Raw genomic sequence first — 27,223 nt, forward strand, 5'->3', positions numbered from 1 at the left:
ATGAACCAGAACTCTGAACTGGTTATTTTCGCCACACCTTGACCTAGCTAGGTGCACCCCGGCCATCACACTTCCATTCCATCTCAACAATGAGATCAATCTCAAAGGAGGCAAGCAGTGGCCATATAACATCTACCAAAAAAAAAAAAAAAAAAGGATGTATACCCTTTTTTGTTAAATGGCATGCAAGCCATCCAGAAATGCAGATGAGTCTCTTTGCCATGAATCTAGCATCCTTCAGAACCACGTTTCTCTCCAGATCGACAACACAAACAGTTGAATGTGAGCAGCACCACACCCAACCAATCATGCTCCTTTGGTTTTTATTGGTATGCTGGGTTCACGAGGCCAGTGCCTCCACAGATTCACCATAAGCAACAGGTGAGAACAGTGAAGGAGGCCGCTGCTCCAGTTGGTCGATGGAAAGGTGTTCCAGGACAGCTCTATCAGGCCCCACAAGAAAAGCCTGCAACATCACAAGACATCAAAATGCCAGCTCAGATCACGGTACTTAAAAGCCCTAATGTGCAGTACAAATCACAGTACTTAAAAGAACTAAAAGCCCTGTTAGCACAAACACAACATTGGGGCTCTTTTGCATTTTGCATGACAAGGATATTGGCGATACCAGATTTCACCGCCTAGGTAGGTGCACAAAAAGAACACTTCTCCCCACACTAAAAATTTTCAAGATAGCCGTTCAATTCTAAAAAAACATAAAAAAAAGCTGGCAATCGCTTGTTTGCATTAACAGTGTTGTGCTATGTGTGCCTAATTCGAATATGCAATACAATCCCTTAGTTTGAAAAACATCATAGAAATAATATCCCTATCTTACATCTGTTATCTTAATAACATTTGGTGAGTTTAACTGGTCTTGTGTTATTGCAGATGCTTTTTTTTTATTTTTCTGATTATGCAGCACACTGGAAAGTGCCATTTTTGTTTGGTATTCATGTGTACACTCACAAACTGTTTACAGCAGTTTTTTTTTTATTTTGTGGCACGTGAGAAAGTATATCATTTTTGTTCTGTATTCATGTGTACCTTTAACCTCCTGTAAGAGGCCCAAAAGGGCTAATGGTATAAATAAATAAATAAACATGTTACTGTTGTAGAGGTTTTGTCATTTGTTTGAGTGTTCATAAAGAACATAAGTGCCTGCCGCCACTCACTTTGTGATGGGTGCCAAATTGGTGGACCACAACAGGTATGGCAAGGAATGGTAGTACCACACATAGAACTGGTAGTGCAGCGACCTGCTGAACACCATCCCTAGGAAATTGCACGTAAACAGGGGCAGGAGAATCTCTGGTAACGCAAGATAAGGAAACAATTATATTGCACAGGCTGACTCAGTGTGTCTTCCTTTGCAGCAACATAGAATGAACATCTACAAGCAACCGTACGTCACTACATAAAATATTAAACAAAGATTTAGAATACATACTTACGGCAATCGCAGCCAGTTTGGCAATATATGTGGTGCAGAATAGTGATATACTAGGGAAAGCAAAAAAAATATGCTTGAAGTAATTTTGAAAATTAATGCAAGAATAACCCAGAACTGACAGGTGCCAAATTTCTCAACACTGTTTTATATGATTATTAAGATGAATAAGTTAATTATTATAAACAAACTTCTAGAGACCTTACAAAAAGTTTTGGCATCAAGTCAAGCATGTGGTGCCTTATCTTCACTAGAGGCTGACAGCAGGATTGAAGTTAAACCTCATTTTTGTTATACCTCATTCTGAATCAGGAGTGCTTTGTACTGCTTCAATAACACAGGAACTTTTTTTTTATATTGTGGGGTCTGCAGCTTTTTCTTCGGGGTGGTTACTGAAGCCCTATAAGCCCCTCCCCTGGCTACGCCACTGTACTGCTTCCTACTTTCCACCATATAATAGCGAGGAATCAAAGCTTTATTTATTTCAGGGCGTACTATCAGATAATTTTTTTTTTTTTTATGTGATTCACATGATTTCATTAGAAATAAACAAGTATTACGAAGGGACAGTACACAGACGACTGCATACATTATTTTACGTACAAAATGGTGAAGCTGTCCGAGTTCTGTTTCTTCAGTGTTTTTATTCTTTCACTTTGCAGTTCACTTTGGTAGCAGATTTGTCTCACCTAAGATGTTTCGGTGTGGCAATATAATCTTCAAGGTATTGCCACCCTAAACTAGACTTTGGCTATGGGTCCAAACATTGCTTGTATATTTTTGAGACCATATCTTAAAATAAAATAAATGAATGAATACCAATAAAGACAATGTTTAACAAGAACAACAAAAGGTGGTATTCCAACACACGCCATCAAAAGGATACGATCTGGAAACATGACCAGCACTTTCCCCTTGTTTGTGTTCCATGGTGTTAGCTTCAGGTACCTGAAAGCCAATGCTTCAGATAAGAAATGTACCACTGAAAACAAAAATATTACACATCCTTTCATGCTATTTAAAGCTGGGTGATTTCAGATAAGATCGACCAAAGGATGGCTAGTCGACATTTTCAAATCAACTGATGTTTTTATATGTTATTGTCTAGTGTCTGGTATGAACGAATCCAAATTTAGTTTTGACTAGAAAAAATACTTGGGTACAGGAAAAATCGTAAGGCATGAGGTGGTGGACAGTTGCATTAACGCGCACTGATGGAGGGGGCCCGTTTGAGAGTGAATAACTAAAGCGATAACATTAGGAGAACTCTAATACGTTTTAGGCGCAAACTATGGGTATTGCTTGCTTGTAATATAAAGTAATCATATTTATTTAAAATTTATTTAGTTTTCTAAAAATTGACAAACATGCCTGCTCGAACGACAAATGGCAAACTTTGGAGGTCTGTATCTCATGAAATAATTTAATCATTATGATATAATTTGCAGATATTATTCTACTAATATAAAGCTAATATTTAAAAAATAACTAAGGTATCTGTGTGATACAATAGTTAGGATATATTTAGTCAAACATGGAAAAAAAATCAAACAAAGAAAAATTCCGATGCGAATGAAAAAAAAACACCACCCTTGATTTTTTTTAAATTTAGGTAACCTGTTATACTCTATTTCGGCATTCATTTCCATTAAAAACATGTTGCATCATTTTATTGAGAAAGAAGATACAACTCCCCAAAGTAGGGTCCTTTTTCAAAGCCTACACCTTTTCTTAGCAGTGTTTTATACAAGAACTGACTCTGAGTTCCAGTTTCATGAAACCAACACACATCTTTTATATATTTTTATTCAGATGAGGCCAATGATAACTAAAGAAATCGTTCACACACTTAAATTAAGGAGAAACTACTGTGTACAAAGAGGTATCATATTACGGACTAGTGATCCGAGAAAAGATCATGCAGCCATCGGCCACTAGGAACTTTGTTTACTTTATTCTCCTGCGACACTATATGCTATTCCCTCTTCCGCACTACCTTCATCTCTCTCTCTCTCTCTCTCATATATATCCCTGATATATATCCAGAACAAAAACATGTTCAAGCATTCCCTTTCTGCGTGGTAGTGTTCTGTGGCTAGCAAAAATCATTTCCTTGCTAAGCTCACGATTATGGCAAAATAGTTGCCGGAAACCGCAGACGACACTCGTCGCTAGTTCTGGCAAAACGGCCGATACAATCTTTTTTTCGCATTTCCCCGCTCGCTGTCAAGGACAAGGGGGTTCGCTTCAACCAGCAAAACATGGCTGCCGACGCCTGTTTACTGAGCAGTCATGCCTGTCGCTATCTCACTCGCTGGCGTCACGGGCGATAATATCAGGCACAAAGGGGCACACCAACCGGCAGCATTATCCCCAAATACTCGAGCCTCGCGTAAATACATAGAGTGTAAACGCTGTCGCCATGTTATCGTAGTAAGACCGCCCCCCCCCCCCTCCCCCAACGGGGGACTGCAGTACGCGACGGCGTACTAACACAACGGCGACGATATCGACATCGCGGGCTCCGAATTTTCCCATAGTTCTACTCCACGGGCATTTCTCGAAACGCTTGATATTGTGTACGCCCGCCTGGAAGGATTTCAGGCGCGTAGTTAAGATAAGACGGTTCTCCGCGGCAAAAGAAAGCAATTTCACAAAAGCTTAAAAGCGGCGGCGACGCGTGTGCGGTGAACGCTTGTAGTTTTGGTGTAGACAGGGTGTGTGTGTTCTCGTTGTTGACACCAGCCGGCGATAAGGCACTGCAGGAGGTAGCTCAGTACAGCAAGGGCTAATCCGAGTGACCATCAACGTAACCCCACCGCCAACCCCTCGCGAACCGGTCGCCGACATGGCTCAGGCTGTGTCATGAACCACGTGGTAGAAGCTCGGGTGCTTTCATATCAGCGCGTGGAGGGACGACAGTGCGATTCCGGAAAGTCTTTTTCGAAGGCCGCTGACCACAATTTTTTGTCTGGAGACTTTCCCTCTTTCTTCCTTTGACGTGGATCAAGCTTTGCCGACAGCCTCAGTTGTGACCTCTCTTTTCAAATGTACGTTTGCAGTGAGTGAGCTCCTCAGCCTCGGACTTGTCACTTGTGCACCCAGTAGTTCTTTCACTTGGCAATTATATGCCATCAGTTGGGGTTTAATTTCTATTATTTATGTATACATTATGAAGACGTCCTGGAGCTCCGAACGAGTGTTTTGTGCAGATTACTTTTGCAAACACAAAAAGACCATACCAAAGCAGCGGAATTTTCGAAGTGTTGGCGAGTTGGACCTAAACTCGTTGAAGCAAATTCTTCCGCCTGACTGTTCCACCAAAGTGAGTGCGACGGACTACCTGTGCTACCATTGCTTCATGCACATCACTAAGGAGATCTCGATGCGAAGCTCAGAGCAGTGCCCTGACATATTTGTGCCAGCTGAAGAAGCAATTGAAGATCTAAATCGCAGCATACTACCTACAGATGTGTCACCGCTGAGACAACCAAGCGTCGTAAGAAGTCGGGACAGGCCTGCCTATGTCAAGAGAAAGCAGACAGAACTGGAGCAGGTTGCTGTCAAGAATATACGCTCAAGGCTACGTATTGCGTACGACAGGGACGTACCATCGGGGTCGTCCGAACCAACATGCTCCACATGCACTGAGTGGGTGGACAACTTTCGGCAGGCCTTTGAAACCGCCACCTCTCTCCGGGAACGTTGTCAACTGCTTACACTCCTGCCGTCAACACTGACGAAGAATGAGGTTCAAAAGATGATTCCACAGGCCTCAATGTACCTCATCAGTAAATCCCGAAAACTCAAGGAAAAGCATGGCGTGTGGTATGAGCCGGATCCTTACACGAGGTGCAAGGTGAGCCCTGAGAACCTGTCTGCTGCCCTCGAGTACTTCATGAAAGACGAGCTACAATGTTCGCGCCAAAGTCCCAACCAGAAGGACGTCATCTCTGTCATGCTCAACGGAGAGAAAACGTTCGTGCCAAAGCGCTTCATGACACGCTCAATACGAGAGGCCTTCCGTATATACAAAGACAAGCATCCCGATTCCGGCGTTGGGCTAACGAAATTTTATTCGTTGCGCCCTAGATGGGTCCAATGTATTCCACACCAGGAGGTGTGCGTTTGTGTGCGCTGCGCCAATTAGTATCTTTGTATTGCCACTCTAGAGAACGTTACAGGCTCAACATTCAACACTGGTGAAATGAACTCGGCATTTCTGTGCGACCCAGCAACAGAACTGTGCCTTCAAGGAGACTTTGATCACTGCCCAAAAGGCCAGTTTCTTACACTCCAGGAACTTGATATCCCGGAGGATGAAGAGATTGTGCTTGCAACATGGGAGTCCGGCGACCTTGTGAAAAAAACTTTGGAACCTGAGACTTTCCTAAAAGTCATCCAAGTGACGGTTGGAAGTTGGGTACTTCACAACCATATCCGGCAAACGCAAGGTAAAGCGATCTACGATGAAAAACAGTGCATGCAACGCGGGAGCATTGTCTTTCATTTTGACTTTGCTGAAAACTGGACCATCGTGCTTCCTGACGAAGTGCAAGCATATCACTGGAAAAAAAACAAGTTTCGATATTTACATGTGTAGTGACGACAAGAAAATCTACAAACAGCTTTGCCACCATCAGTGAGGACCTGTGTCACGACGCCGCTCACGCTTGCTTGGCTCTAGAAAAAGCGAAGGAGTGGGTTGAAGACAACGTTGCGGTATACTCGTACGTGACGTACGTAAGTGACGGCGCCGCCAGTCATTTCAAGAATCGCTACCAGCTTCACCAATTTGCAAAGGACGATTGCCCACAAGCCCAGTGGTTATTTTCTGCACCTCGACATGGGAAAAATGCATGTGACGGAGTTGGCGGACTCGTGAAGCACCAGGCCACGCTGAACAACCTGAGAGAACGTTCAGTAAGAGCAATTCAGACGGCCAGGACAATGGTGAGCGTTCTATCAAAGAAACTGAAAGGCGTGCATCTTGTATATCTGGACGAAAAGGAGGTTGTTCGGTATCGTGAACAAAAAAAAGAAGAGTGGCTGACGGTGCGCGCCTTCCCTGGCATTCAGTCTTGGCACGCGTGGCGGCTCAGCAAGTCATCAACAGAAGGGACCTGTGACGTATATGTAGCACGGACAGTCGGATCTGCTTGGAAGCAACTTTATTAAATGGGTACAGCGAGGAAAACCTTAGCGTAAAGTGCCGAATTTGATTTCCCAAGGACTGCTCATTTTGAATGCAGGGACATCTTATTTATCACATTTTTCTTCACGGGGTATTTAACCTACTGTTTTTGTTGGTGGTTACTAATAATTTTTATCTGATCACTATAAAAAAAAATCCCAAAATGTTATCCTCGAGCAGGATAAAATATATCGGCTTGCCACGATTCATTCATACACCGAGAGCATCGAAGCTGCTCCAGTTAGGCACTATGGCATCCGTCACCTGAAATTGTTTGTAATCGTAAATACACAGCCAACCTAAATATCTTACTATTATATCTTTGTTTTTGTGTGTGGAAGTAAAGTTATTTATTTTACTCTAGATGTAAAATATACCGGAAGGTACAACTTCACACTGCATCATCTTTTCTCAAATCATTAGTCTCTAATATGATACTACTTTGTACGCTTATGTAAAATGCTGTATATAGTTTCTCCTCCCTTTTACTGTGCGACCGATCGCTCTTTTTATCAATGACCTCATCTGAATAAATGTATATAAAAGATTTGTGCAAGTTTCATGAAACTGGAACTCAGAGTCACTTCTTGTATAGGACACTGCTAAGTGTAGGCTTTGAAAAAGGACCCTACTTTGGGGAGTTGTTTCTTCTTTCACAGTGCAATGATGCAACATGTTTTTAATAGAAATGAGTGCCGAAATAGAGTATAACAGGGTACCCAAATTTTAAAAAAATCGAAGGTGGTGTTTTTTTTTTATTCGCATTGGAATTTTTCTTTGTTTGATTTTTTTCCCATGTTTGCCTAAATATATTGTAACTATTGTGTCACTCAGATACCTTATTTATTTTTTCAATAATAGCCATATATTAGTAAAATAATGTCTGCAAGTTATGTAATAATGATTAAATTATTTCATGAGATACAGATTTCCAAAGTTTGCCATTTGTCGTTCGAGCAGGCATGTTTGGCAATTTTTAGAAAACTAAATAAATTTTTAATAAATATTATTACTTTATATTACAAGCAAGTTGTACCCATAGTTTGTTTGTAAAAAGTTTTAAAATTCTCCTAATTTTATTGTTTTAATTATTCACTTTCAAACTTGCCCCCTCCATCAGTGCGCGTTATTGCAACTGTCCACCTCTCCCTGCCTTACGATTTTTCTTGTCTCCAAATTTTTTTTCTGGTCAAAACTAAGTGTGGATTCGTTTATACCAGACACTAGACAATGTCATATAAAAACATCAGTTGATTTAAAAATGTCGACCAGCCACTCTTTGGTCGATCTTATCTGAAATCACCCAGCTAAAGCACTTGAAAACAGTGGCATAGCTGGGAATTCTTCTTTAGCTGGGAAGGGGGGGGGGGAGGCTGAAGCTTTATAAGCCTCGCCCTGGCTACACCCCTGCCTTAAAAAAATACAAGCTCTAGCTCACACATGAAGTTGTAGAAATAAATTATTACAAGAATGGAGGTTACTATAACTAGTTATAAATAGTTGCTGTGTTCACAAAGTTCTACTAACTATAACAGTAACTTATTCATTCATTCATTTACTTTATTTTCAGAGCCACAGAAACAGCTATACATCTATTTAGTGATGCACTACATCATAATAAGAAGTCACATCTAGAAGAACAAATGTTGTCATGTCATAATGAAAGGAAGTCACATTTTTTTTAAACTTATCTCAATTACGGTTATTTGGCAAAAGTGCTTTAAAGAAATGCCATAAATGGGCCTCTTGCAAAGTTGAAGCGATCCTTGCAGTGTAGTGCTGCGCAAAACATCTTGGGAACCTACAGGCCACCGCTTCGCTTTCATTTTGCCAACCTCAATTCACGACATTCCATCCAGACAAATACAGTGCATGCATTTTAGAATGTGTGTCATTCCTTAAATTTATGGTGTTGCCTACCAATACAGACAGAATGCTAGGGCACGTTTTTTGCGGCTCCCGACGTACCAGAGTTTGTGTGCAGGTAAACAAAGAACAAAAATTTTACTGGGCCAATCATTCTGTTCTATCATCTCAATGTCCTAGGTTTGCAGAGGTCTTGTAAGTTGGTCAAGTTGGTATGAAGACATATTGAACAGAACAGTGCACGAAAAGACAAGGACAGACAGAAGGAACATGCACAACACACAAGCGCTGACTTGCAACTCAATTTATACACAAAAGGAAGAAGAAGAAGAAGACGTTCTGAAAGACATGCAGTGCATGCAGTGCGTGTCACACACGACACCACACCATTTAACTAGAATGTCTTTGCCCCATAGTCCGATCTAAAAACAAGGTTTCTGTGTTTGAAGCAGTGTCACTGATGGGTGGCTAATGCAGCAGTCGCCCACGCTGTTAGTGCAATGCGCCTCTAAGCTTTTGTGAGTCATCTTGTCTCGATAATGTCCGATTATTTTTGTGCCTTTAAAATCGGAGAACACGAGCAGGAATTGCAATGTACGGGAAGATGACTGCCCACCGTAGATTTCAGTGAATGATTGTGCTCGAGAAGGCGATCATTCAGGCACCGTCCAGTTTGGCCCACATAGCTTCTACCACACGTTGTGGGATTTTGTAAACAGCACCGATTGAACACGACACATAAGGGTGGCTATGGCAATTCTGGCACTTGACTTTTTTAAGGTCTTCTGCTATCGAGCGAACCTTAGAACAAATTTGCGCCATTCTTTTGGGAGCTGAAAACACCACAGGCGCATTGTACCTTTCAGCTGCTCTTTTAAAATTAAATTATGTGAGTTTTTGTGCATGTATGGTACAACCAGTGGCGTCACCAGGGGGGTGCGGGGGGAGGGCTGACCGCCCCAGCTGCAGCGCACCGGGGGGGTGATGCGACGGGCCACAAGAGGGGGGTGGGGGTGTTGCGGCGTGCGACGAGCAGGGGGGGTAGTGTTACCACGGGCCACCGCCCGGATGCCGCTGACCCTAGTGACGCCACTGGGTACCTTTCATTTCTGTTGATTTCTAGGTTTCTTTCACTGAATCCCTTTACTATTATGTACCAAGGCCCCCACCACCTCGTTTAAAACCTGTGATGGGAAGCCCGACGTACGGAGTCTCTCAGCTTGAGAATCAAAACTTTCACAAACAGTGTGAAAGCAGGACTTCATAACTGCAGTCCCAAGTATGGAAATTGCAATCCCCCTTTTAACAACTTTCGAATGTGCCGACGTATAATGAAGGATGCCCTTTTTTGACCTAGATGAAAAACTCCAGCAGATGTGGTTTGTATGAAGAGATAACAAAAGGTCTAGGAATTGTAATTTTCTTGCACCAGAAACTTCTCGAACTCGTCCAATACCTTGCTTCTTCTGCAAAATGGTGGACAGTATCAAACAGCCGATGCCCCGGAATGTCGAATTCTTTGGCGCTTTTGAACTCTGGCCAGCCACTTTTCTCAACCTCGCAGATCTAGCGACTTTCAATAAACACTCCGAATCTCCCATATGATGCAAGTGTGCGTGTTGTACCGTTAGTACCGTAGTGTGCTGCATGGACGCGCGTTGAGTGCTCCCGAAGGGACGATCTCTTCCAGGTTCCGTCGCTCCCCTGACTTGATTCCGACAGGAGTTGGGCAGCGTCGGCCATGGGCGCCGTGAGTAGCGTCGTAATTTAGACACTGCTCTCGCTGCGCCACTGCTACCAACGCTGCTCCCTGCTCACATCCCCGCTCTGCGCGCTCTGCCCTCTGTCACCCGTTTATTCCGTTTTCTTGTTTGACGTTTTCTCAGTTTGCCGTTTGCCTCGATGGAGAAAGGGGAGGGAACACAAGGGTCTCCGTGCGCCAACGTGTGGACTTGCATGCTTTCGGCACCGCTGCCTTCGTAATAAGCGTGGTCGCCTGTCGATACACTTCAAATAACCCGGTAAAAAAATGCGTGCTTTTTCTATTGGGACCCCGTCGAACTTCTATAAAAGCAATAATTTGAAAAAGCGATTTTGTTATGACGAGGGATTACTGTATTTGAACTCCTTTATCAAGAGAACATCTAACGACTGCAACCACCTCCCTCTCTCTGTCGCTACTATCTCTGAAGCCATCTAATTCAAGAAACACGCCAATGATTTCATATGTTACAACCATTCCTCTCTGTAATGCCTCTGGGCCTTGAGAGTAAGTAAGTAAATAAGTAAGAAGAAAAACAAGTAAATTGAAATCAGGTGGGCCGTCCTTGTTCAGGATTTGGGTGGTAGCTCACTTGATCCACTTGGGCAGGAAGCAGGCAATGGCGACTAGGTGCAGGGCCAGGAGTGCTAGGTGGAACCGGCGGTCCACAAAGACCTCCTCCGGCAGGAAGCGCCAGTTGACCGTCCACTCAAAGAGGAAGATGCGGCCCAGGTCAAAAGCTCCCTTCAGGTACGAAACCGGGTGGCTCAGTAGGAAGGGGAGGCCCAGCCCCACCTGGGATGGTCGAGAGGGTGGGAACTCGTCTGCACTTTGCTTTTCTGAGATTGCACCCTTCTACACTCTGGTGGCTGCACAGATTTAAGCTGCTCTTCTAACAAGAAAGTGGTGCTGGTGAGATAATTCCCGCCAAAAAGAGTAAACAGTGAGCAAAGAATGAGGACTAAACAAGGAACTAAACAGGATAAGTGCTGAATCACTGATTGTCCCCATTTAGTTCCTTATTTTCTGTCTTTGTTCTTTGTGTGCTGTTTACCCCCTTTTAGTGATTTTGAACCAACTTGCCAACATTGCCACATCGATTAAGATCATTCCTTCACGATTCATGAGGCTGAAAACACTGTGTGCATGTTTGATACCATTTTCGTAAGCGCTGCATGACCAACTGAGGAAACATCTCGCTTATTTAAGCTTTTGACAAACCTAGAATTTTACATCAAACCTCCCATTGTCGTTTTTGCCCTAGATGTACTGGACCCCTTTTTATAGTTTCCATAAATGCTGAGAACAGCTTACAGAATGTTTATGTGTTCTTGAGAAGATCCAAAACTTGACAAGCATAGAATCATCATGAGCCAGCAACAGTTTATGAATGACACCTGATTATGTCCAGAGCTTGAGTAACCAGCACTACTACTCCTGAAACTCTTTGCTCTTTGCAGTGCCCTAGTGAAACCGTCACTAAAACCACTTTATTGCAACAGAGTGCTTGTACTTTTGTCACAGTGCCAATCTTGCAAATTTTCCTTACCGTAAAAAATATACCTTGCTGACCCCCCTCCACCCCCCCCCCCCCCAACACACACACACACACACACGATACAGCCTCATGTAAACTTAGTCTAAGACATTGGTGGCTATGCTCACCTGTATGAGCCCACAGGTTGCGATGAGCAGAAAGGTCTTGAAGAGACCTTGCGTGGACAGCAACGCAACAAAGAGGGCCGGGGCAAACAGCAGGATGTTCATCTTGACTGATACAGCCAAGCTGGTTATAGAGACAAAAATTACAGGAGGACGCTTAAAGGGCAACTCTGGTCGAAAACAAATCGAAAACAAATGACTGGTATCGCTTTAGTGCTACGAAATATGACTACAGAGGAATATGTCAAAGTGATGCCGCATACTCCACTAAAATCAATTTTAAAGATGCGACCACCTGCTCTTGAGCGGTCAACAAGCGGGTTAGCTTTTAATCAAGGAACGTTGGTGCAGCACCCTCCTGATGTCACGTCGCGGTGGAGCTACGGCTGATTGGTTATACCACATACCGCAGCACCATCACGTAGCGGCCGAACGGTTGATGATCATTGTTGCCATTCCTCTAGCAGATAGTTTCCATTTTGCTGTAGACACCCGAAACCAAACTCTGAGCCATGATATTTATGAAACTACACTCAATATCGAAGAAGAAAAAAAAGGTTGTAATTCAGGGACTTTGCTTTACTTAAAAACAGTCATATTATCAAATTAAAAAACAAAGTCGGGGCTCCCACTCATGCTGCGAAGGTGGTTGGGCAGCGAAGCTCTGCTATCACCTGCAATGATTTCCCACTGCACTATTGACCCTTTTTATGGCAAACGCCATCAGGTGGTGCTCCAGTCTTTAATGTCCCAAAGAACTTCCGGTTTATAAAAAGAATGAACCAAGGCCACCTTCACACCGCTGCTTGAAATGTAGATGAAACATTTTGCCACCAATTCTCCAGGTGAATGCCAAAAGAATGGAGGAGTGCGAGATCTGTTAAAATGCTTTAAGTATTCTTGTAAACCAACTTGCCTACTCCAAGATGTAATACTGTACAGCTGAAGGCCCTCGTTAAACCTCCAACTTTGTTCTATGTGTACCATTTAAGCTTTCTAGCACTGGTGACATAAGCAAGCTTACCAGGCTTGCAAAGACAGTGCGACTGGAAGTTGCTTGGGACGCAAGCAGCAGTTCATGTTTCTAAACAGCAAAAGGGTCCATACGAAAGGAAAGTAAATGCACTGTACCAAAACTTTTTTATGTATGAAAGACTTCGTATGCTGCCATTGCCACAGCAGCCTATGCAACACAAATATTTACCGAGAAACGCATACGGGGAGCACTACATGCTTCATCTACTTTAGCAGGGCCTAGTGACGTCACTCCCCGCTTCGTACTCTGCCATTGCCGCGGCAGCTTATGCAACCGCAATCTTTACCGACAAAGGCACGCGGGGAGTGCAACGTGCTTCGTGTTGTTCGTGCGTGCCTTATCTATCGTGCGGTTTTGACACTTGTTTCGTGGTTTTCTTATTACAGTGAAGCTGTTTATGGCTAGGGTCCTGTGGATTTTTCGTATGCGGCAACAGAAATGATGTCACGTCACGAAGTCGTGTCACGTGACGTCAATTTCCCCATCACGAGTGTCTAGTTTCCTCCAGCTCTTTGGAGCGGTGATAGTCCTCGACATGCATGTGTGTGCGTAACGTTTGTCACAAGGACCGCCGATCAAGACAATATATGTGTTTCTACCTTTGTTCACAATGCTGTGTCATGTCTGTGTCGTGTGCTAAACAACTTCGCTGGTCATCCACCTTGACAGAGTGGAGTGGCTCACCATTTCTTTTTAAAACAAGTCTCAAAACCACATGACAGATGATAAGGCACGCACGAAGGATGATAAGGTGCACACAATGTTTTTTTTTTTTACTACTGTTCTGTCCACGAACACGAAAAAATCAGACCAACGGGTGATATACAGCTTCACTGTAAAATACTGACCGGAGTTACCCTTTAAAATGCCTGCTCGTTCTCAAGCCGTACAAGCATGTCCGCATGGCCTACTCGGTAGCGTGTCTGACTCGCAACCGTAGGGTTGTGGGATTGAATCTCGCCTCCGTTTAAAATTCTTAGAATATTTTCTTTAAAGCAAATGAATTACTTTATGAAGTGGACTCATTTGAGACAGATGCGGCAACCTTTAATTAACATTACATGTCATGTTTTAATCACATTCACTCCACGCGTGACGTCACGTTTCACGTGAGCGTTGTGGATTGTTTGAAATTCCCGCACGACGTCCTGTGGCTATGATGTCATGACCCTATCTACCAATCAGGACTTTCCCGTCACAACATCGACACCGGTTTTCCTGCGACACAAGCTCTTTAAAGCTATCCATTTAAAAAGAAACATAAAACTCAGCAAAAGTGGAAGGCATGCAGGATGGCCACAAACATATGGAGGTCAGGCACATTTCTCCATTTGGCATAATGAACTGACATTAGACAAACCTGTAACAGTATCTTCCTGACATGCGAGTGAATCCTCTACGGTTGCATGAAGACAACCCAGAGGTTACTCGGAGCTAAACAAAAAAAACAAGTTTGATGTTCGTGTTTATACGGCATAAGGTCGGTCCACCTTTGAGGTGCGGCGACACTGATCTACGCTGTAGGTGAGAAATTTAGCCAGTGCAGTACCACTGCTGGCCTGGGGTGTTTAATGTGCGTCATGCAGGAGTCATGCATGACCGCACGCCGGTACGATGCTCCTCCAGATCTAAATGGGCAGGGGTGTGAATTGAACCCACATTATCCCTGGGTCCTGCAGCGTGAGCTTTCGCCCCATGTGCTCCGAGCTGCGGCGGGCTACTGGCGCACTCGGCCACCTACTATTTGGAGCTGTACGGATAGTGTGGTCTCAATGAGACACAACATAAATTTAAGCATGTCTCGATCACATACGATAAACTTCGAGATGCACATAATCTTTGCGAATGAGCTGGGCACATGCTGCGTCTGTGTGTGACGTCACGTTACAATGTCCCATGACGTTATGGTGTCACATGACAGTGTGACATCACCTGACACCCTGACATCAAGGTCATGTAAACAATACGGTCCCTATGGAGTCATGTCGCTTATATGACCTTGACCTGTGTGTCATGTCGCCTTTCTTAAGAAACCCAGCCCTATAACATATTTTGTTTGTTCTGCGCACACCTGTAGAGGACGCAGCCCACCAGCCACCGGCACCGGACGAAGAACACCAGGGCTGCGTAGAGCAGGGCCATGGCAACAGGGTCGTTGAACAGGCGCAGCACGTAAATGGAGTGGATGCGGTACGAGGTACAGCACATGAGCACCAGCACGTAAGGCGGAACCTGCCACGAGACGAGCGCAATGAGGCTGACGGCAGCAACAACTTTGACATCATGACCATGTCGGATCACAGGTGGCAGCACACCTCGTTGCGTAAAATACATGAAGAAAGAACAAGCATTGCAACGCAGCTAAAACAAACAAGTGACTGCCAGTTTTTTTTTCCCTGTCTTTCTGTAGAAATAAGAGGAAATAAAAACAACTGGCTGAGAATGGCAGGGCATGTCTTTCAGATGACCAGCCTACAGCACGCGCCAGCAGTCGTGTTTTGGCTGCGCATGCACGCCTGAGGCTCACGAGATGCTGAAGTCTGATCAAGGTAGGAAGCTCACGCTAGAGGCAGAACAACTGAAAAGCCTCCCTGTTGATCTTATCCTGTCAAGGACCATAGTGTAGAGGAAGGTGTTCATTTTGGCATCTACCCTAAAAAGTAGGATTCGGTGCATGCTAATACCTTGTCAGAGCAAATGGTGAAAAAAACGCCGATGTTGTGCTCAAGCTAGCTGTATCGGGCAGTGTACATCAGAAAGAATCTGAGACTGTCTAATACAGTGAAACCTCAGTTATAAGAGGCTCCAGAAGGGTTACTAATTAACAAGGTGAGACTATAGCAGTGTTTAGAAGTACTTCAAGTAGATTATACATAAAGTACTACATACTTCAGGTAGGTTTAGAAAACCTGCACTTTACTTGAAGTACATTCTCCAAGTAGTATGTACTTGTACACTACTTAAAGTATTTTTCTCTGGTGCTTTCCAAGAAAAGTGCAGCTCCCCACTTCAAAGTGCTTACTCCATATTTGATCTTGATAACTTTGTGTAAAAAATTATGCTTTGTTAACTCTGAAGAGACACTGGGAGGTATATTTTACTCTCGCATGAAACGTGAGCAGACGACGCATCACCCTGTTTGTACTGGGGACGGCTTTCTTGCAGCATTCTGACCTCTTGCTACCTGTCGGTAAGTCAGTGCAAGCAAGGAGGTTAAAATTGTTAGGAGTGGACCGCATGTGGAAGCTACGGGGCTGTTGTCATGCCCTCTCCATGAAAACGTGCTATCATCTTTCGAGACGTCATCTGGTAATTTCTTTGAGTAAAGTGATGGTGGCCATAAGACTGACACAAATAAGTACCTTGTACATCGATTCTGTTAAACAATTTGTCAGCGAGAGTAAAGCAACTACTCTGTGGACACATTGACTTTATCCAATATTTGCTGCCATTTCCAAAAATAACTATAATTCACACCCTAAAACAATGCATAAATAAAAAGCAAGAATCTTTCACAGTACTTCTATGGCCACTTGATCAAAAACAAGGTATGGCCAGTCACCTCGCGCTGTTGTACATAGGCAAAGGCTAGATTGATCAGTTCATACTACTGGTTGCGTTAGCGCTAGTAGTGTACACTCCGGGCAATTCCGGGGACACGCGCTGCTAAGCAGCAGCAGCGGAGAGATAATGTTGAGATATTGAAGTGCAAGACGACGAGGAAGGAAATATGAGGGAGACAGGAAAGAGCCCCAAGTGATAACTGACGTTTAATACTCCCAAAAGAGAAGGAGAAGAAAGACGTTGCGGATGTTATTGAAATATGGAAGAGAAGAAAAATCCCTCAAAAGCATATGTTCTATGTTAAAAGATTATATGAGATGTCACGGAACAAACCAGCCAGCACCAATGATGGACCGCTGGGAGCACAACTACCCTGGCAGCTGACATTATTTAGCTGCCATGGAACGGTACGACCGGTAGCGCCATGGTGGTCGGCCAGGGTATTAAGCACATCTTGCCTTCTGCGGCACATCTGGTGGGCCGTACTCGTTTCAGATCGAGCAGCCGTGGTGCTTTACTTTAAGTACATAACCTCTCATTTTATTAAAACTGCACTTCAAGTACTTTTTAAACATAAACCCAACACTGGACTAGAGTTTACGTCTGTCAACAGCAACCGAGGTGCCACCACCGAGTTATACCGGGAAAAGCTGATTGCAATCAAAGTATGACAACACAAGCAGTGGAAGTAGAGGAGGAGTTTCTAACAAAATAGCAGAAAGTAAGAAATGAAACAGTAGTTGAGGAGACATAACGCAACAACTATAAGCCCATATCTTTACTATCGTCATGTGCTAAGATTCTGGAGCACACCATATTCCAGCACACATCTGTTTTCCTTGAAACCAATCATTTCTTCTGTCGCGACCAACATGGGGTTTGGCGTGGGCTTTCCACAACTACCCAACTGATTGAAACGATGCAAGACATTGCTAAAGTTCTGGACTAAAAGGACAAGTCAACATTATATTCATAGATTACTCAAAAGCATTCGATCGCATTTCTCAACCCAAGCTATTGTTAAAGCTTGCACATATGTTAAATAATCTAAACATAATGTCTTGGCTTGGAGGTTACTTAGTCTGCTTGTCATTTCTTTGTTTCACTGGGCAGTGCGTTTCAGCTGATGTTTTGTCGGGTGTCCCCAGGGCTCTGTCTTGGGACTGCTGTTAATTGTTATGTTTATCAATGATGTTCAGAATATCATTGGTGTAGATATGAAATTTTATGCTGATGACTGTATTTTATTCAGCAAAGTCAAGTATATCAAGGATCAAGAGTTACTTAAACTTTCACTAGAAAGGTTGTCTGAGTGATGTACAACTTGGCAATTGCCCCTCAATATAGAAAACTGTGTGCAGATGGCCTTTTCCAGGAAATACTCCTCACTTAGTTTCCAGTACCATGTTATAATAACAATCCTCCACAAATTGCTTCAACATACAAATATCTTGAAGTGCACTTTTCGTCTGAGCTGAAGAAGAATGTATACATTGATTCTATTGTTTGGAAAGCTCACGGTAAACTTCGGTATCTGAAACGCAATCTGAAGCATGCTTAATTTGATAGAAAAATCACTTCTTGATTCGACCTGTATGGGACCCTCATATGACTGTAAATATTGACAAGTTAGAAAGAGTACAGAGATATACATTGCAATTCATTTACAATAAATACAAATGAAACAAATCTGTGATGTCACTGTACGAGAAAGCCTAACAATAATAATAATAATGATGATGATGATGATGATGATGATGATGATGATGATGATGATGATGATGATGATGATGATGATGATGATGATGATGATGATGATGAGGAGGAGGAGGAGGAGGAGGAGGAGGAGGAGGAGGAGGAGGAGGAGGAGGAGGAGGAGGAGGAGGAGGAGGAGGAGGAGGAGGAGGAGGACGACGACGACGACGACTTTATTTCCATCGAACTAGAGTTCCTATCCTCGAGGTGCTGTACAGTGAGGCTAAAGTTTTTATATACACTACTGAATGACGATTTTTACATTGATGCTTCAAGATATTTAACGCCACGACTGGTTCGAGCTACGTGAAGCTTGCACAATAGGGCGCTGGTTCTGTATCTTTGTCATACTGACTGTTAAATTTACTTTTTTTCTGTGAACAATCAAAGAGTGCAACAGCCTTTCTTAAGTACAGGTGAACTCGTCATCAGTTGAATTATATTTAAAAAAATTGTAAGGCTGACCGTGAACAGTTGACTGTTTTGTTCTGTTTTACTGTTTGTTGCATTTCTATATTATTACTGTGTATTCATTACATTTAATTATTTTCTTGCATAAGTTCTTGTGCAGTAAAATGTACCGACCCCTCCTGCCACTACCTTCAAAAGGAGGTTAGCAGTATTTAAAAATAAATAAAATAATTGTAGAGCCTACGCTGGGAAAGGTTCTGCAAAATAGCTTGAGATATACAGAAAAACTTTTAAAGGGTTTAGACTAATACCAGAAAAAAAGTATTGCATTGGGAAACAGAGCTTAAAATTACCATGATCAAATATCTCCACACTTAGTAGAAAAAATAAACAGATGCAGACAAGAGCCACACCAAAGAAACATGGCTTGCTGAACGTTCATGTTTTTGAGTCCTGATGAAAAAGGGAGGAAGTAATACAGCGTCAAAGGCGCCTATGTGAGTTAGCGCTTGAACCTGCTACGACACAAACAGTTCCAGCAAAAGATGTGCAGGATATAATGCTTTAGTGTAAGTTCACCTTTCGTGTCTTGTTGTAGAGGCTGAACACAAGGCACAGGGTGAACAGGTAGAGGCCAGAAAAGATGTACTGGGCCAGCTTAATGTTGACTCCTTGGCCTGTCACATAGTAGAGAGCAGCAAAGATGTACACAAACCCTGCTGGATACCTAAAATGTCACCCATTAAAAAAAGACGGAAAGAAAAAAGGAAAATGTCAGTTAGTGAGACTAGTACACAATCTTGGCAAGTTGCAAAAACTGAAGTCCAGAATCTCCCACAGGCTTACACGAGGGGCCCAGTGTCGCCTTTCAGCTCCGCATAATTGAATGTTCCATTAAGTACGCCTTCGACTTCTTGCATGTAGGCTTTCCAGTCAATCTCTGTGTCTGAAAAGAGGGAAAAAATACACTCGACGGATCAGACCTTCCTTGCGCGATCTTTGGCTGATCTGCTTTTAGGTATGAACCAGAGAACGACTAGCAACGTCGACAAAGTTCAATTTGCGTCTACGTATTGGCAGCATTATTTCGTATCCGATATCTAACTCGGCTAGCGTTAAGTGCGAATGCTAAATTTATTCACTGTTCTTCGGAAAAAAAATCAGTACTACCGCGGACACACCGATCATAAAGAGATCTACCGGCGACATTCAAATGCCAAATCAGTCGATCAGATTAGCTGGCACGGCAAAAGAAAAAAAAATAAAAGAAAAATAGAACAAGCCGTTTGCTTACAAGGCACTTTGTCAATGACTACAATGTTGAGCACGAACTCCATGATGAGAAGGAAAGGAATTGCCAAGTAGAGAACGTTTGGGTCGTTGATGAACTTCTGGGGGCTGAAGTTGCGGAGGTCGTTCATGATATTGGTGTAAGTCGCTCGCAGATGTTTCGAAAAGAAGAGACCCTTCTTCGGATGGTGGCTTCGTCTCACGTTGTTGCGTGGCGGCGCCATGCTGTTGTGGCAGTGGGGCACGTCTAATATCGCTAACTTCCCAATAGTCGACGAGTTGCAACGCTCAGCTACAAAATCGCGCGTTCGAAGCTCATGCACGGCGCCATGTTCTTGAGACGACGAAAACGAAAATGGTTTGGCGGCTTTAAACGGCGACAACGACGAAGTCAAAATCAGAAGCCGAATACCAAATCTACAAACCTAATTAATTGACAATTTACTTCCACGTATATTTAGGTTTTAACTGAAATAATGAATAAATAATAAAACTGCAATAAGTTTATGAATTTCAATTGTTTTTCGAGTCGAACAAGCCGACCGAGCACCGACCCGACTAGAGCACTATATAGCTCCTTCGGAGCAGAGTAGCGCAATCTAGAACGCCGCCTCTCGGCGACTAGCGGCGAACGCCCGGAGGTTCCAACTGTGGTCAGAAATGCATGGAGAACGTGAGAAAATCGTTGTTTCTTCAGTATTGTGGGGTTGTACGGAATGGAAATTGTTTTTGACATAATAATGGAACATTTTAGAATAATTTGCGCTAAGTTTTGTGCCCCGCAAGGACGTAACTTTTTTTAAAAAATTGCCTGAGCGGCATCATGCAGCAGACGACACGGCGACGTCACACCATTCACGTGACCCGCTCCGGCCAACCCGAAAAGCCCATCTCCGCTGCGAGCAAAAATCGTCTGCTTCAAACGCCATTGCCTTGGAAATTGCCTTCTCAAAATTTGCACATGCATCCGATATTATTAAAACTTCGATAAATGGTTTAGTGCTTTACTAACTTCACGACAGACTAGTTTTGAAAAGTGTGAACTCACCGTTCATTTTTTAATCAGCCGTGTTGTGTCGATCTCCATGTATTCTCCCATAGGGCAGGCCGCCTCCTGGAACCCTGAGTACCACGTGACTCGCGCCGAGCCGCTCTGTCGGCCATGTTGTCGGCAAAACACGGGGTTCAAAGGATTGCGCTACTCTGCTCCGTAGGAGCTATATAGTGCTCTAGACCCGACCGGCCCGCGTAGAGATCATCCGGCCCGCGAAAGGCAGAAATCATCACAGTTTGAAATCATTTCCCAGCCCGATCGTCAATGCACGAACAGCCAGCTGAGTGGCTGAGTCAGCGCGATGGACAAACCGCAGAAAGCGTCAACAAACGCAAACTTCTCGAAAACAACTAGTTTACAAGGTCGATGTCGAGGTTCCTACCTAATAAGAAAGTGTTCGAGAAAGGAATCGCAAGATAATAGGCAAGGAGGGCGGTCTGTACCCACAGAGCCCTCGGAGGATGACGTTCGAAGCCGACTCGGTGCCTATGAATTGGAGACGTTGCATAGAAAGGCAAGCACGCAATCAAAGGCAGGACTGCGCTCGAAACTAACTGTGAATCCTAACAGACGATCTTCCTCTTCCGATCTCGTTTCAGGTAGCTGCTGCGGTAAATGTGCCAAAGGAACACAAGGTGTACAAGGGTCTTACTCCTCTGGAATTCGACAAGACCGAACTCCTGAAAGAAGAGCAAAAATGGGTCGGTTTCAAGAGGCGGCAGCTGCCAAAAAACGTTAAGAAAGAAGTGAAAAAGGACAAAGCGGTAAGCGCGCTTTTATTGCACAATCCTGATAGAGCGGCGTTTCGCGAGCCTCGAACGTGCACGCGCCGCCCGTGCCGGAGGCCGGGCCTTCTTAGAAATGCCCGTCTTTTATCACCTTCTCGAAGTAAAAGTGGTCATCTGACAGAGGGACTACTCTCGTTGCTTGCCCATATATTCAAATGCTGCTGAAGCGGCTGGCTAGAGTAAAACTGGAGGAAGATCCATTCGTGGATCCTTAGGGAATGCGTTAGCACGACTCTTGGGAAATGCCACATGTTCCCCTTTGGGAAATGCTAATGCTGACCCTGTCACTTTTCTATTTTGGCTTTCTCTTTTGCTTCCTCTATTTTATCCTGCCTATTTTTGGCCTCGTTACGGGGTCAGTGTTAGCGTTTCCCAAAGGGGGACGTGTGTGGCATTTTCCAAGAGTCATGTTAACCCAATCCCTAAGAATCCACCAATGTATCTTCCATTCATTTTTTTTTCACCCCCTTTCTGTACCTTGCCTGTCAGAGTATGTTGATGCCATTGGATACGGTCATACATATTACTCGCTGAAAGAACCGCATCCATACCACTCATGGAAAGAACCGCATCCATATCACTTTTGGAGGGAACCGCATCCATATTACTCGTGGAGGGAACCGCATCTATCGTTTTAACTGTACACATATCACAGCCTACGCACCGCTACTATAGAAATCCAGAGCAAAGAACATCCAGCAGCAACTGAGCACGCCTGCATTCCACCGTGGTACCTCCTCCTCTGGCTCCACGCCGGTTGTGCGACGCTTCTTTGACGGATACCCAGCGGTGTATGTCAGTGCCGGGAGGAGAGGGAAAAGGCGACGTATGTCGACGTCAGCACATTGAACCAATGAGAACATCGCACGCGTCACCCTCTCCTTCTCTCTCCAGCACTGACAAACTGACAGACACTGCCAGGTTTTCATAAAAACGAGCGTTCTAATGCAACGCATTAAAAACTTCATGGTTTCTGAACGCTGAACAACGCACCACCGTTTCAGCGGCGTGGGTTCCTCTTTAAAACTGTGATATTGCACAAGCACTAAGCTGTTTTCTAATGATGCACTTTGATCCCCCACCCTCTCCCCCTGTTTTTCTTTAAGGACCCTGATCTTTCAAGTTTGGACAAGTTGTCCCTGACGCTGTCATCCTCCAGGCACGAGAGCACGACCTCGGAGGAATGTTTGGCCCCTAAAAGAGAGCTTCCGGAGCAGACCTTCACGCTGGAGAATGCTCCAACCTGTCGCGCCTTCTGCGTGTCTGAAGGTCTTCGAGAACCACGAGTTAAAGGCAGCAAGTTTCCACAAAGGAAGTAGACTTTATTTTCTAACAGATCATAGAATGCCTCGACACATATGACAGGCGATGCAAAAGCACTTTGCTGGGAAGCAGCAGATGCATGCATAGTAAGTAGTTTTGATTTACCCACGATGGACACCATTCACATCGAAATGCCAGTTTGAAAGACCAGCAACAAACACAACAGACGCCGAGACCGCCCCAGCCACCCCCAAAGTCAACATTCATATTATTTTTCTGTTGCGAGAGTAGCACTTGTTTTATCTTTGTACAGTGAGGAATACTGCCTTCAATAAATACCTTTATGTACACCTGCCAGTTTTGGTAGAATTTACCCTGACCAGGAAAGCAATAAATCAATATCTGACACACACATACACACACATCCTCTAGATGTCTCAACCGATGGCAAAAGAAAGGCAGCATGACACAAACTCATTTTTAGATGGTTCTAACTGGATAATTGTCGAAAAGACAACTCCGCTTCATTTTTGTTTTTGCAAAACAATGTAGTCCTCTTTAGTATCACCTAGGAAGACCACACGCCAAATATTACGACCTAGTTCTAAATGTTTTGAAACGGTCTGGCAAACCTTGCAACGCGCCAAAGTTACCACAATCGGCCGACTCTAGTGGGCGAATTGAGGCGCAACCAACAGCGCAGTCAAGGCTATGGCGTTGGCATAGCCAACATTGAGCTAAACGTCATCACCATTGCCCCTTTTTGTTTTTTACTTATTCGGGCAAGCGTATTGGGCGACATTTCCTCTCGGTGCTCAGCAGTGTCCACGTGATCAGCGTAATGCGCCTGTGCAGCGCGCTTAGGAGCTGTCCAGCCATCTGCCGTCTTCCACGTCAGAACTGCCATTGTCGTCCAGCAGTCCGCTGTCTCTTCAGTCAGAACTGCCATCGTCATCTCACCATTTGGGATTATTGTCTCTTGGAGTTTCGTTCACACTACGCGAGCAGACTGATGCCGCAGTTGTGCAGACGTCGTCGAATGTCGTAAACACCAAAACATGGTGAATACTGCAGTGAAGACTGCGGTGCAGATGACACTTGCACCTGGCACACAACAGTCCCAACGGTGGCCTGCCAACCCGCCCTAATCTCGCCCGTCGTTGCGTAGAGGATCACGTGACATCTCGTACTATGTGATAGTCACGTTTTTGGCAGCCCAAGGCTAATGTTGCCAGATGGAGCCGAAGTTTCAGTTTCGATTTCTGCTTATGTTTAAAGTAAGATTTAACAATATCTGTCCTATTTTTCGTGAAACAAATGATGTAGTGCTTTATATTAGTGTTTTTAAATGTTAAACACTCATTCTTAAATTTTTAGAATTAAGCGGAGTTGCCTTTAAGCTTGGCATATGTATTTCAGAGCATTCCAATGGGCAAGTGCACTTATGGCTGAAGTTATGCAGGAGTGTTTGCGCTGCTTGGGCATACTTCAAAAATTGTCATAATATCTCGGATAGCCCAGCCCCCATAGAAAGCAAACAGAATGGAAAAGGAGTGTTGTCAAACTTTTAGTGCTTGACCCCTCCCCAAAACAAGCTCAGGAAAAATGCTGCAACTTGAAGGGGCGGTGCAACAATATTCAATTGGAATGTTTTACACTTTACATGAGCTTACTGGCACTAGTTGGACTCAAGGATACTTGCACGCAACGCCACTGGCCAAAAAACTCCTTTGTTCTGGCGTAATTTCAAGGACAAAAGTGAGTGTTTTCATTCAGAGTCTCCTTCGCAAAACTTGATGATGTAGGGGGGCGGTCGCAGTACCGCCCAGTGACAATATTTGAATGCGGCTCGTAGATAGGACTCGAGTATTGCGTGGGCACTCGATTTGGGCTCGTCATAATCGATAGCTCGAGAAGCATCCAGGTAGTGGCCAGTATCCAATCGCTGCAATGACGACAAGAGCCGAACCATAACAACGTCTGGAACTCGGCCCGTGTTCTGTGCTTTGCCAACCCCAGCGCGTCGCTATGATCAACGTTGGCGGCATATAATCGGCTCCAGATCACGTGGCCACTTGTTCTGGCTGCAAGTTGGGAGGTTGAACGCTGCTCGTTTTTCTTTTATTTCTTCTGCGACTTCGATAGCGTGTGGTGAAAAACGAACGTGTTTCACAGGTCATTAATGTCGGGGATCCATTCTAAGCGATATTTGCGCAAAGTACAAAAATCGTTGCATCGCCTTCTTAATTCTTCATTTCTTCATGTCTATGTCGGCTGCCCTAGACCATGCCACAAACATGTTACTGTAAGTCAAAGGCCAAAAGAATAGTCACTACTGTCAAAACACACATTGCTTGCCTGCAATTTCTGGGTGTGGACCATCTAATCGGTGATATTAGAATGAGTACATTGTTATCAGACAGCTAAAACTGAGCATGTCAAATGTGTCCAACAAATGCTCTCAGGAGCCTAAAAGCGTGTTCCCCATGTTAAGGCTACCTTCCTTTGAGACAATGCCGTTTTCATACCTAGACATACACACAATTGGGCCTAGAAATTAAACCTAGGAATAAAGGTACATTTAGCGTACAATGCATAGAATTAAAGGCACACACTTTTATAAATACAGCAGTTAGAAAAAAGCAAAACAAGTGAAAGCTGTCTTGCATTAGGCACAATAGATTGAGCTAAAAACTATTACGTCATAGCAAATTGCATGTAAAAGTTGCACTCTGGGCAACCCAGGAACCTGAGCAGGTCCCACCAACAGTTAAGTGAAACGTATAACAGGTTTGTCATCAGGCACCTGAAATTTTTACATAGGAACCACAAATGCCATCGGTATGATCTCAGAGCCAACCACTTAGATCTGCCACTGCGATGTGAAAACTCGCATGTACCATGCTTCGTCCACAAAACCGATAAATCGGGCATGACCAATTACAAATCAGACTTACACCTTGAGCATATTCTCGACCTACATGTTTTTGCTTAGGCACTGAGACTCTAGTCATGCGGTCAAATCAGTGCGCCATTGAGGTAGGTTCACTGGGAAGCTTGAGACGTGCAGACGACGAGAAAAATCTACGCACCACCATCAAAGCTTTAGTTTTCTATCCAGTCCTAAAGGCATGGCCACAGTCGATGTTGAGCCATGAATGGGCCACGGGCCACGGGCCACCTTGAGGTGTCAGTTGAGTGCATCAGAAAAAGTCAAGACAGAATTTTTCCAGGCAGAAACAAATGCACAGCCACATTAAAAATGCAACCGAAAGCGCTCGCAACTTCTTGAAAGTTTGCAAGCCTTGACGCCAAACCACTAGGCACATAATGGCTCACTTAGCTGGCACCGATTGAAGATTCCTCTGCTCAAACCACGGGGATAAGTATTTTACAATGGAACACGAGAAAGAAAACACTGCCACGACGATAAACGGCTCATAAATACTAGTAGCAGTATACAATCTTCGAGCCAAGCTCGGTCTAGCTGCAATAGGTTCCCGCTGACAATGCTGGCTTGAGTGAATGACGTGCCAGGCCTTGGAAACTAATACCAGACAGTGCGCATGGAGTCGGGGTCACGCTCAGTGGACCACTTCCTTGGCATGCGAGCGTGCAAGAGCTATGGACAGGCACTGCACCCACTGCTCGGTGTTCTTGCTGTCCTTGGCCTTGAGCACAAAGGTCTTGTCCGACGTGAAGATCTCGAATGCCTTGGGGATGTTGCGGCCGCGACTCCCGATGGGACGCACGCTCCTGATTTGACTCACTTCGATGGGTTGTGCCTCCTTGTCGTCCTTCTGCAAAAGCGAACGACAGTCTGGTCTGCGGGCGGTACTCTCGCGTGTCCACTTCAGAAGTCCACACATAGAGCACTTTAAAAGAAAGCTGCTTGCTATGGTCTTTCTTGCAGCCCTCGTGTATCATATTGCAAGTATAGTCCGTTGCATCTCAACAAGGTAGGGCGAGTGAAAGGAAGCCCCGGGAGGAGGAAGCAGACAGAACGCTGGAGAGAGGAGGTTTCCCTCTCTCCTCTCTAGCGTTCTGTCTGCATCCTCCTCCCCAGCCTTCCTTTTCCTCGCCCAACCTTCTTGAGTTGCAAGAAACTATAGGATCTCGTGTTAACTC

At 44.3% G+C, this 27,223-nt stretch overlaps 3 protein-coding genes across 6 annotated transcripts in view; 1 reads left to right on the top strand and 2 right to left on the bottom strand.

The window, feature by feature from the left end:
* Window positions 1-300: 300 nt before the first annotated feature.
* LOC8040332 (lethal(2)neighbour of Tid protein) lies at window positions 301-20,568 on the bottom strand. 2 transcript variants are annotated; one of them, XM_029974724.3, is made up of 9 exons: window positions 19,995-20,568; window positions 19,547-19,646; window positions 19,280-19,427; window positions 15,042-15,202; window positions 11,938-12,058; window positions 10,865-11,067; window positions 2,337-2,398; window positions 1,176-1,311; window positions 301-466 (listed from the first exon to the last, which is right to left on the bottom strand). In XM_029974724.3, exons 1-9 carry the CDS (start codon window positions 20,212-20,214, stop codon window positions 307-309), a joined length of 1,311 nt encoding a protein of 436 aa, XP_029830584.2. In that variant the 5' UTR covers window positions 20,215-20,568; the 3' UTR covers window positions 301-306. The 2 variants fall into 2 exon arrangements, with proteins under 2 accessions (XP_029830584.2, XP_029830585.2); XM_029974725.4 differs by lacking the exon at window positions 19,995-20,568 and adding an exon at window positions 19,871-19,926.
* A 643-nt stretch (window positions 20,569-21,211) lies between these two features.
* LOC115315557 lies at window positions 21,212-23,445 on the top strand. The gene is made up of 3 exons (XM_029974723.3): window positions 21,212-21,558; window positions 21,644-21,808; window positions 22,939-23,445. The coding sequence occupies exons 1-3, from the start codon at window positions 21,346-21,348 to the stop codon at window positions 23,149-23,151; spliced, it is 591 nt and encodes a 196-aa protein (XP_029830583.1). The 5' UTR covers window positions 21,212-21,345; the 3' UTR covers window positions 23,152-23,445.
* LOC8040331 (ventricular zone-expressed PH domain-containing protein homolog 1) overlaps window positions 23,134-27,223 on the bottom strand; it is a 51,396-nt gene continuing 47,306 nt past the window's right edge. For all 3 annotated transcript variants that reach the window (XM_029974721.3, XM_029974720.4, XM_029974722.4), the window contains exon 16: window positions 23,134-26,895. In XM_029974721.3, the coding sequence (XP_029830581.1) occupies window positions 26,680-26,895 (216 nt within the window). In that variant the 3' untranslated portion in view covers window positions 23,134-26,679. The remainder of the gene's footprint in view (window positions 26,896-27,223) is intronic.

This window comes from Ixodes scapularis, unplaced genomic scaffold (assembly GCF_016920785.2).
Source record: "Ixodes scapularis isolate PalLabHiFi unplaced genomic scaffold, ASM1692078v2 PGA_scaffold1__304_contigs__length_218370807, whole genome shotgun sequence".
Taxonomy (NCBI): Eukaryota; Metazoa; Arthropoda; class Arachnida; order Ixodida; family Ixodidae; genus Ixodes; species Ixodes scapularis.

Bases quoted from the DNA above. Each gene is read 5' to 3' on its own strand.
- LOC8040332 (XM_029974724.3), bottom strand. From the start codon at position 20,214: ATGGCGCCGCCACGCAACAACGTGAGACGAAGCCACCATCCGAAGAAG. The intron at 2,399-10,864 runs GTGAGCTACCAC...ATTGGCTTTCAG, and splicing joins TTCCTGCCCAAGTGGATCAA to GTACCTGAAGCTAACACCAT. The intron at 467-1,175 runs GTGAGTGGCGGC...GTGATGTTGCAG, and splicing joins AATTTGGCACCCATCACAAA to GCTTTTCTTGTGGGGCCTGA.
- LOC115315557 (XM_029974723.3), top strand. From the start codon at position 21,346: ATGGACAAACCGCAGAAAGCGTCAACAAACGCAAACTTCTCGAAAACA. The intron at 21,559-21,643 runs GCAAGCACGCAA...ATCTCGTTTCAG, and splicing joins TGGAGACGTTGCATAGAAAG to GTAGCTGCTGCGGTAAATGT. The intron at 21,809-22,938 runs GTAAGCGCGCTT...TTTTTCTTTAAG, and splicing joins AAGTGAAAAAGGACAAAGCG to GACCCTGATCTTTCAAGTTT.